This window comes from Anopheles arabiensis, chromosome 3 (genome assembly GCF_016920715.1).
Source record: "Anopheles arabiensis isolate DONGOLA chromosome 3, AaraD3, whole genome shotgun sequence".
Classification (NCBI taxonomy): Eukaryota; Metazoa; Arthropoda; class Insecta; order Diptera; family Culicidae; genus Anopheles; species Anopheles arabiensis.
Genome location: NC_053518.1, coordinates 90325086 through 90335507, shown reverse-complemented (window position 1 = coordinate 90335507; position 10422 = coordinate 90325086). Strand labels below are relative to the sequence as shown.

General features: G+C 41.2%; 3 protein-coding genes across 3 annotated transcripts; all 3 read left to right on the top strand.

The window, feature by feature from the left end:
- The first annotated feature begins 5908 nt into the window (after positions 1–5908).
- Positions 5909–6796, top strand: LOC120901237. Its single transcript, XM_040308939.1, has 3 exons — positions 5909–6318; positions 6417–6461; positions 6525–6796. Exons 1-3 carry the CDS (start codon positions 6258–6260, stop codon positions 6794–6796), a joined length of 378 nt encoding a protein of 125 aa, XP_040164873.1. The 5' UTR covers positions 5909–6257.
- Positions 6797–6928: 132 nt separating this feature from the next.
- On the top strand, positions 6929–7717 carry LOC120901236. Its single transcript, XM_040308938.1, has 5 exons — positions 6929–7154; positions 7239–7327; positions 7390–7526; positions 7593–7597; positions 7660–7717. Exons 1-5 carry the CDS (start codon positions 7132–7134, stop codon positions 7715–7717), a joined length of 312 nt encoding a protein of 103 aa, XP_040164872.1. The 5' UTR covers positions 6929–7131.
- Positions 7621–10361, top strand: LOC120901781. The gene is made up of 5 exons (XM_040310022.1): positions 7621–8017; positions 8079–8308; positions 8413–9050; positions 9122–9464; positions 9528–10361. Exons 1-5 carry the CDS (start codon positions 7887–7889, stop codon positions 9851–9853), a joined length of 1668 nt encoding a protein of 555 aa, XP_040165956.1. The 5' UTR covers positions 7621–7886; the 3' UTR covers positions 9854–10361.
- Positions 10362–10422: the final 61 nt, after the last annotated feature.

Genomic DNA, 10422 nt, shown 5'->3' with positions numbered 1-10422 from the left:
TAATGCATCTACCGATACTAATATTTTATGCCTTGGATCATAATGCGTTAACAACAAGTTCCATGATAGCAAGGATTTAAATCTTTCAAACCCTCTTTTACAAACGGCGGTCCAGCGAAACTGTGCATTTGTCTTCAATAAGTTATCCAGTGGATAACGCAGCTCTCTCATGTTTGGGACAAATCTGGCATAATAATTTATGGCTCCTAGAAAGGATCGGACGCCGCTCACATCTGTTGGTTCTGGAAGTCTTTTTAAGACATCGATCTTTGCTGGATCGGGGCGCAATCCGTGGGTGTCGATGATGTAACCCAAATATCTTAATTGCTGAACCTTAAAAGCGCATTTTTTCGATCGAATGCTGAATCCATACTCTTGATTTTTTTTCAAAACTGCCATTAAGTTCGCTCCTGTTCAGTGGCTCCCCCGACAATGATGTCGTCCATGTAACAGGACACTCCTTTTACACCAGCCAGCATTGTGTCGATAAGCTGCTGGAACGCTGCTGGAGCAATCTTAATACCAGGCGGCAATCTATTGTAGGTGAATAAACCTCGACGCGTATTGATGGTGAGTAAAGATCGGTAGGCAGGGTCGATTTATACCTGTAAGAAAGCATCGGATAGATCAATTTTGCTAAATATATTGCATTGCGATAGTCTAGCGAAAATATCTTCAGGTAAAGGTAAAGGATACTCATGTTGTTGCAACGCATCATTTAGTCCAGTTGAGTAGTCCCCGCAAAGCCGAATGCTGTCGTTTGCCTTGCGGACGACGACGATGAGTGCTCCGTTGGAGATATTATGCTCATCTGCTCTAGTCGATCGAGTTCCTTGTCGACTAGCTCCTGTACTGCATAAGCTACCGGTCGCTTTGGACAAAATACTCGACGAACGTTTTCCTTCAGCTGCAGTTTTACGCTAACCTTCGTGCACAGACCCATGCCGATGAAGACCTCTTGAAATCTCCGCTCAATTGTCTTAGAATAATCCTCAGATGAAATATGCCTACTGTTGTGTCCGCACAAATGAAACATGAGACGGTGGTGTGCGGCATAAACAAAATAGTATATATTTTATTACTATCTTTGGTATGGGTAATACAATAAACACACGCACGTAATGCGGGGAGAGGACGACTTGTCCTGCACGCGCCGCAATCCTCACTGAGGACGTTACCGGATGACAGCCCTGCTGTCAACGGCGAGCCCGGTCTGTCCACAACACCTACAAAAAGCATCCATGGGGGTAGAACCAAGTGCGAACAGGTCTATTAAGACTGTTCGTTTTAGTTCAGTTCTGTTTATTGGACTATCTGAATAACGTTTCGGTGTTGGACAGTAACCGTCTCTATAACCTTTTTTTATCAGTTGAACAGTTAAAAACAGTTTTTTTCTGTTTTGATAACAGACACGACACACATTCGACTTAAAAGGACAGTCACGCGCCCAATGATGTTTTCCACAAAGCCAGCAATTTCTTCCAGGGAGGGTTAAAATTTAAATAAAATAAAATAAAATTTAAAGCAATTTAACACTCTTACTTTCGTAATATTGGTATTAAAAAGTACTTTAATTATTAATTTCATGTGGCTTATTCTGGCGCGTTTTGACATATAAACAGAGCAGCCATTGAAAAGTGACAGCTTGAGCGTACGGCAGCAACTGGCTTACAAATAATTATTTTTCCCTTCAGTTATTGCATTATTTGTCGTGAAATGGGTGATATTTGATACAAGAAAGGTCTTATTATGTGTCTATATACGCATTTGAGTGTTCTGATCAAGTTGAAAAGGAATATTCAAATCCAAATCCAAGGTGTGTTATTGTTCCAAGTTTCGGCAGGAACCCACTACATTGAGCTGTCAAAAATGAACATTTACTGTGTACTTATTTTCGGCAGCATTTAAAGTGCGCAACTTCCTCGGGAAGGTGTTAGAGTGGCATTTACTATGATGTTTGATTGCCGTTAACATGATTGCCCTCGCTAGGATACCTGTCATTATCAAAAGTTCTATTTCGTTCATACGTACTCCGATACTGCACTTCGTTTCGGTTGAACCGTACGTTTGTAACCGATGCCCTCTCGTGCAAGAGAAGGGTACTGTTGCTGCTGCTTCGTTGGTGCTAAGCGTTCCGTAGATCGACCAACCTAGCAGAAGATGTACAGCAATCAGTTTGCTCTCCTCCTGCGCTTCATCAACCAGACGTCACCTAGCCCTATCAAAAATCGCGGCACGGCATCCCGATATTGAATGGCTGGAAGATCCTGGAAGTGATTCAGATTCCTTATCAGGGAAGAATCTATCCTTTGTGTTGGTAAACTTAGCTTTTTAATGGTGTGAGCGTCCGCTATAGTATAACTCCGCTCTTCTCCCCGTGCTGATATCTGCAGTTGGACGCACTGCGATAAGTCTTCCTGTCGTTTAATGTTGCCAATCCAGCACATCTATAACGGCTCTCGAACGCCGTTGAGACCCAGTTGTTCTGCTAGTGCAGCATCCACTATGGTCAGTGAAGACGCCTCATCCATCAGGGCGTATGTATCTACGCTGGTCTGCACGTTGTGGACAGTCACTGGTGTCACACGGAAAAGTTTGTCCCTTATCCACGAATGGTCAGGATTGTATTTGGATTTACATGACGTTCTTCAGAATATGTTATAGCTAAGCTAAAATTCGTAAAACTACGCTAAAAGCTAAAGCACCGTTACGGCACACACAAAACAGCACACATGAACATAGTTATAAACGAATGAGCATTTATCGCTGATAAATCAAATTGTTTGATGCTAGAAACCCCTGTATCGTGGAGTCAAGGTCATTAAGTTGATCTTCAGCTTTACAGGGTTTTTTAACAAGTCACTTTGCGATGCACAACTCATCTCACTTGAGACGTATTTCTATTCTCACCTGCTACTTCATTTACCCCGAAATAATTTTCTATCCCTCCGCATTCATTTTCATCCATTATGTTGTGGGCAGCCATGCGTGCCGACCCCTGGACTTGCCGTGGCAGTTGCGCTGCCACCCAAGGTTATTAGACTCTATACAGGTTACGACAGAGCGTTTTAGAGGGTCACCATTATGGATACCTTGTTTACAATTTGTCTGTCAAAATAGATGCCGGCCAGCTGTTGCTTGGCATGAACAACATAAATAAGTTTACAGAAGAAGAAATTACTGCTACATTTTTTCTTAATGCTAACTCGTTATATCATTTATAGAATATGACTTCTATGTTGGATTGGTTAATGCTGAGTCAGTTTTGCTTACCTGCCCTGGATATCGTCGGATTGTCTCAGCAGTTTCAATTGTTCTACAGGTTTGGTATTGCAGTCCCAGCTTCAGTGGACGAGGGTTCATGCCGCCCAGCAGCAGCAGTGTCCAAACTGGGTTATTCCAGATGCTGCCCCTCGTGTGGGAAGTGGCCAGATCCCATGTTGCTTCGCGCATAACAGCTCGTCCTTTATTCGGAGTGGAACGGACACGGAATAATTCAGTGAAAGAGTATCGATGTGATGACACCCTTTTGACGATGTTGGTCAGGGAACCTGTGATGATGTGGTGCAAAAAATGCTACCGGCATCACTTTCGTTCCGCTATTGCACTTGACCCGAGCTAGGACCGCGACGGCGCTGACGAACTTGCGGCAGTGGGGATGATGCGAATCCCTCCTTCGAAATTGCGGTGCTGAGATGATGATAAAGTAGAAGCTTGTGTGGCATGGTCTCGTCCTTACTAAAACACTGCTTAAGCAACACCCAAGGTGACATGAATCATCGACCCCCACAGGAATAAGGCTGCAGCCAGAACGTAATGAACATTTGTTTTCTTTGAACTGGAACGGCAACAGTGGCAGCATAGACGATCGTCTCGAACACGACGACTGCAACGGACCGACATGGAACCGCGGACAATAACTTAAATAACCACTATGCATAAGCACAAATATACTTATGGTTTATTTCCTAATTATAATTGTTACAACAGGACCGTTCAACATTTACTTCCCGGCTCAACCACTACTCTCCCTTCACAAGTACTTTACTCGGTGACCCTCATATTCATCTCTTTCTCCTACTCTTTATCATATAATTTGTAGGAAAAATGAAATAATGTGGATAGGGTTTATCTGCCTCTATCAAAAATAAAAAATATTATCATACGATACACCTCGGATCGTAATGCGAGATTTTCCTCGTGAAGAAGGGTACTTGTAGAGCATTTGAATATGCTCGTTATACGAAAAACTCGTGGTAACAGTTTATACTGTAGTGGGCTGAGATGAAATATGAAGTGGTCACATGCATCCAGTCTGCGTGTCAGACCTCTTGGACCCTGGAGTCGCTGTTGCTGGTTATTTAGGTTCTGGGTACATCATGCTTTGCTGTTAGGAGGGAAGAGATACTAGTATATGTGGTATATGACGCTAGTATGCTTTTCCGCGTGGTGGCGTAACAGCCACAGAGTAACAGAGCAGTATACAGAGTAACAGCCAGAAAAAACGGCTCCTCAACCATCACGAATAGCAGTTGCTTTTAGAAGGAACGGTAATTTGCTCCGAAGTCGGAGCCGGCTCCGACCGGCTCCAGATAATTTTGGAGCCGGCTCTGCACCCACGGCTCCAAAGCCGGTTCCGGAGCCCGCTCTGCACCCACGGCTTCAAAGCCGGTTCAGGAGCCGGCTCTGCACCAACGGCTCCGGAGCCGGCTCAGCTCCAACGGCTCCGGAGCTGGATTTAACACAAGGGACCAAACAAACTTTTTCAATAAAGTTTCAATCGAGGAAATCCGTAAACAGCGGAGAAGGTCATGCTTAAAATAATTTATCAAAAAAAATCGATGACTTTTGAATATAGTTACGAAAGGCGAGACCAACGAATGCTACACAACGTCATACATGTCAATACTGCAATCACATCGTGTGTTAGCTTCCACGAGAAGATATATTCGTTTTTTTTACTACGCTATCGTACAATGCTGTCTCTATTGAACCGTTAGTCGGGAGGCGTTGGTCCAGAGCCGTTGATTCGTCGCCGGCTCCAGAACAGTGGGCCCGAAGCCGGCTCCGCAGCCGTTGGAACGGAGCCGTGAATGCAGAGCTGTTAGTCCAGAGCCGGCTGCAGAGCCATTGGTGCGGAGCCGTTGGAGCGGAGCCGGCTCCGGAGTCGTCGGAGCGGAGCTTGCTCCGGAGCCGTTGGTGCGAAGCCGGCTCCGGGAAAAAGTCGGAGCCGGCTCCAGACTAACGTGTTGGTGCGCTCCGAAACGCCCATCACTAGATCACAGGACTGTTCTTGGACGGAAAGGAAACTCGTGTGATGAAACTCTATGAGAAATAAAAAAATAAAATTATTTCTTTTTCATTTCACTAAAATATGAATCAAATTTCCACTTTCGACACAAGTCCAGTAGAAAGTACATAATTAAAATTAGATTTACAATAATTTAACAATTCAACCTAAAACATCGTACTATTGCACGATTGCAATCCAGTTGCAACCAGTCGAATTGTAAACAAACCAGTCCAATTGTAAACAAACCATTCCAATTTGTCTGTCAAATTTTTTTCATTCATTTTTTATTAGAAATCGGCCAAAACAGGCCTTTGTCACAACCTGTATAGAGTCTAATAACCTTGCTGCCACCGGTCAACGTCCAGGGGGACGACAGTGTGTACACGCACACTGTCGCACACACTAAGCGCGCAAGGCTTAGTGTGTGCCGAGCGCCGAGCAGAGTGTGCACGAAGGCCGATCGAGCAGGAGCTCTTGGCAGGGGCGCTCGAAGCGGCTGGCGCGCGGCCGAGTATTTTAGTGTGTATTGTGCTTGAGTATTATTTATGATGTGTACTGTTATATTAGTGTTTTAATAAAGTACCTACATTACAGTACAGTACAATTTTAATAAAGTACAGCTAACATCCCCTGTGAAAAGACTTCATATGATGAATGAAAATGAATGCGGCGGGATATAAAATTATTTCGGGGCAAATGAAGTAGCACGTCAGAATAGAAATACGTCTCAAGTGAGATGAGTTGTGCAGCTCACATCGCAAAGTGACTTGGTAAACCCTGTATCAAGAGATTATATCAAAAACTGGTTAAAAGATATCTATTAACAGTTTTCTGTTCCTGAGATTCCCCACATTTCCGTTTCCGATATTAGATTTTTGGCAACCAGTTTCTAATCGAGCTTTGCAGCTAAAAAGTTGGATCCAACGTGCGTTATCATTCGTGCCCAAACCGTCGAGTTGTGAAGATGTTTGATCCTCTAATGTTACGCGTTGTGCTTGTGGTTTTAACTTTAACTTTATCACGTGGTAAGAATCAATAATTATGTGCTTTATACAGTGGCTTACTATATATTGATAAATATTAGGGATTTAATTTTAAAAATAACTCCAATCGAAAATTTCAGCTTTCGCAAAAGATGTTTTACCAAACCAGAGAACATCACTGCATGGTAAGTGTTTGTAAAAGAAACAATTGAATTCTATGCTAATTTACATGTTTTTGCAATTTCTAGAATGCAACGAACGATTATCTACAAAATATACTGCGTCTGAGTTATTTCTTACTTCTGCATTCGAATTTCCACATGCAGCTGTCATTTTATTGGAGAAAGCTAAATTGATAACATGTATGGGATCATTGACATCGGAAAATGTGATTTTAGGTGCTGGCTACTGCATCCGGAAGCGAAGGTATTATTATGGAATCACAAAATGGTTCACCGCTAATGTAAATTTTGGACTATGGCATGTTTCACGTACAGTGAAAATACTGCACGCTTTCTAGTTCACTTTTTGTTAGTCGTCTGATAGTTAACAGATAGTTTAAAGCGATGCTCTGTGGAACGATTCTCACACAACACACCAAGTCCAGTGCTTTTCAATCATTTTGCAGCTTTTACTTCTATGTAGGGTGCATGTAGGATTTCATACCACCCATACCCCTTGCCAACGAAATAGAAATACGGAATAATCTTCTTTTTCACCAGTGCGTCATACCTAGCACAGTTCCATAAAAAGCCATGGTATGATGATGATCATATCGACCAACAGCTGAAAATTGTGAATTTCGTAGTTCATCCAAATTACGAAACAAGGACGAGGCTCTATAACATCGCGCTTATGAAGCTGGAGAAAAAAGTTATGTATGTATTTACCCCTAGAACAAATGAATATTTGCTACTGGTTTACATTATTTGGCGAATATTTTATGTTTGTGTATTGTGCAGTTTCAATCAGTATATCATTCCAGCCTGTTTATGGCCTAATGAGGAGATGTCTGCCAAAAAGCTGTACGTTCCATTATATGAAGACGATTGTAAGTGTTTATACTAAACTAAGCAAACTTCGGAGTATTATGATTTCATTTATACCTGACAGCCGATATAATCACAAAAGAACCCTTGCTCCCGATTGATGCTTCAAAATGTACTACAGCGTTATCATTTGCCAAACGGGCTAATAGTTCTGAATTAAAAGAAACATGTGAAGAGATCGAGAGTATGGACAAGTGTTCGGTAAGTTTCCGGTGGATGGTATCTTTCTATTGTTGACACATTTTTTTACTTCTCATGCATTCACAGATATGGTATATTGGACAGATAGAAATGAGATTGTCCCATGATGGCAAAAACGTTCCACTTTTAGTAGGAATACAATGCAATATCGAGAATGTTTACGCATACATTCCAATATTCAAGTTCCATGAATGGATCACTGCGACTCTCGAAAGCTTTGGAGAATCAGAGGCAACGACCTACATTTTCGATCCAAACATTTGTATTGATTATTACAAACATTTGCGAGAGCATACGAACAATTATATCGATGATGAGGATTTTTTGACTGAGGATGATTTTGATCCGAATAAAAATAAAATGCCTTTCAACTCTCATACCGTAAAGTTGCTGTGGGCAGACGAGTTGGCGACAAACGTGTCCTCTTGCTACGGTGCGCACGTAGAGTCTGACGCAATTGTTACATTGGCACGATGTACTTCATATTTGGGGTGAGTATGAACAACAATACGTAAACCAACCAAGCAAAAGCTTTACTTCTTCCATTTTTAGGATTCCTCCTTCGAAGGTGTTGTTTTATGATTTATCGGAACTGAACATTCGCGAAATCATCGTTCATCCCAACTACACGCGCACTGCCGAGCCCAATTATGACGATGTTGCTGTTGTGAAACTAGAATCTCCAGTTAAATTCGTTCCAACAATCTGTGGATGGTATGATGAAATTAATTCATCTTACCAACTTGGAGTAAAAGCAGTAGTAACTGAGAAGTTTCAAACTGGTGAGAAGAACGTTAACGATGTTGTGTTTAATATCAATAATGCATATCTAATGTCATATTAATGCATAATTTCCCATTTGGCAATTATTTTAATGTTTTCCCAGAATATCAAAAGTCATCAACAACATTAGTAACAACCCTAGAAAAAAATCAACAGTGTCTTGCAGCACTGCGTGAACGATACCAACTGCCACAAGACTCGATGGATAAGTATTTGTGTTTGCACTACGAACCATCTTCGACACAAAGCTCTTACCAAATACAATTGGGCGCTCCAATTCATGGAATTAAACGAGTACATTACTATGTAGTAGGACTGAATCTTGTTGGGCATGACACCGACGTAGACACTCCGATGATTGGAATACGGTTTAGCATTCACAAGGCATGGTTCGAGTCAGTATTACTGCCTGCAAAGAATAAACAGAACACAAACATGTCCTTTGAAGGAGTAACATACGTTGATTCTGATCTTCGATATGCCGACAAATGTGGATATTCCGATGGAGTCAAAGGAACGTGTGCGGATATTTCAAACTGTCCCTCTATCGAACAACGGCTAAAAGATAGCAAGCTTATCACTTTTTGTACCAACAGCACGGTAGTTTGTTGTCCACAACAAACGATAAGCTCGATAGAAAAAGATCTGGAAGCATGTCCGCAGTATTACAGCCATTTACGACAAGAACGACACGCTAAGGCGATGGATGACAGTTCGTTGGATAATCAATCTCCTCACCTGGTCGGTATGCTACCGTAAATTTCATTACAGTAATTTTCTTGAAATTTAAATAAACGTTGCTATTTTCAAAGGTTGAAATAGGATGGTCATACCCACCACATGAATTTATTGAATGTACAGGATACCTCATCACAACTCATGACGTCATTACAATGGCTTCTTGCCTTCAACGGAGAGATTCGGGACCTAACGTGGTACGTTTCGGTGGTATATGGCCAAGAAACGCAAACGATCCAACAGTAATTCGCATGAGTAAGATAGAGTATCATCCAATGTACAATAAAACCACAAAAGAGCATAACTTTGCCATTGTGACGTTGGTGTCGGCATATGAACCAAACTGGAGCATCTTCCCCGGATGCATTTGGTTGAACGAGACACACTTCCCTACGCATCAAAAAGTTTGGGTTGAGCGTAAGTGCCCTCAAAACTCATGCATAACTAGACACATTTATAATTGTTATATTCTTTACACAGATACGAAAGGTTTCTATGACATTTACCAGATGTATCATGGTGACTGTGAAGCATACTTAAAGCGTTCGGTGGCAGACTCGGAGGCCTGCATGTTTCGTAAACGGTGGACTTGTGCTTCTTATTACAACCCAATACTGAAAGAGGCATCGCCGAAATGTGTATTTCAAACCAAAGATGTATTGCTGGACGAAATTGATGAAAGTGAATATAAATTGCAAGCACCAATTATATCGCATCAGTTGGACAAAACCGGTAAAACGATTGAATACTTGATAAGTAATTATGATTACGACTTAAAAAAAAATAAGATGGGACGAACCAATTGAAATTGAAATTTCAACGACACAGTTTGTAACGCCTGAAAAGGATTGGATAGTGTCGGTACTTGAACGGGCTTAGTGACACAATTAATCCAACAAATGTAAGAAAGGTTTCAGATGTCAGTTACTTTTCATACATTATTGAAAACCATTTGAGTAAAGCCGAAATGTGTAACAATGCAAAACTTGCAATTGAAGAAAGTTTTTAAGATTGAGTTTTTCTTGGTAGGAGTATAAAATCTATGTTTCACTCGGAGTTCTGACGTTATATGATCACATTGCTTGTGCACGGGAATTATTTGCATATGTTTTCCCCCTTATGCATCTATACAAAAAAAAAAAGAATTCTAAAAGCTGTTCGAATTATACAAGAAAACCCGAAACTGATTTTCGCTGAAAATGAGCATACAATTCCGAGTGCATGAACTATTCGTAACGAATACTTTTGTAATGAAAATAAGTTTGTTAAACAATTTTACACAGAAACATCACGCGTTTAAACTTTAAAAATAAATAATATCGTAAGAGTCTCGAATTGACTAACACAAACTTTATAAATTTAAGAACGAATTTCT

Excerpts from the sequence above, each read along its gene's own strand:
- LOC120901781 (XM_040310022.1), top strand. The coding sequence starts at position 7,887 with ATGCCTTTCAACTCTCATACCGTAAAGTTGCTGTGGGCAGACGAGTTG. Across the intron at positions 8,018-8,078 it reads CGATGTACTTCATATTTGGG|GATTCCTCCTTCGAAGGTGT; the intron begins GTGAGTATGAAC and ends TTCCATTTTTAG. Across the intron at positions 9,051-9,121 it reads ATAATCAATCTCCTCACCTG|GTTGAAATAGGATGGTCATA; the intron begins GTCGGTATGCTA and ends CTATTTTCAAAG.
- LOC120901236 (XM_040308938.1), top strand. The coding sequence starts at position 7,132 with ATGAAGCTGGAGAAAAAAGTTAT. Across the intron at positions 7,155-7,238 it reads AAGCTGGAGAAAAAAGTTAT|TTTCAATCAGTATATCATTC; the intron begins GTATGTATTTAC and ends TGTATTGTGCAG. Across the intron at positions 7,328-7,389 it reads TCCATTATATGAAGACGATT|CCGATATAATCACAAAAGAA; the intron begins GTAAGTGTTTAT and ends TATACCTGACAG.
- LOC120901237 (XM_040308939.1), top strand. The coding sequence starts at position 6,258 with ATGTTTGATCCTCTAATGTTACGCGTTGTGCTTGTGGTTTTAACTTTA. Across the intron at positions 6,319-6,416 it reads AACTTTAACTTTATCACGTG|CTTTCGCAAAAGATGTTTTA; the intron begins GTAAGAATCAAT and ends CGAAAATTTCAG. Across the intron at positions 6,462-6,524 it reads CCAGAGAACATCACTGCATG|AATGCAACGAACGATTATCT; the intron begins GTAAGTGTTTGT and ends TGCAATTTCTAG.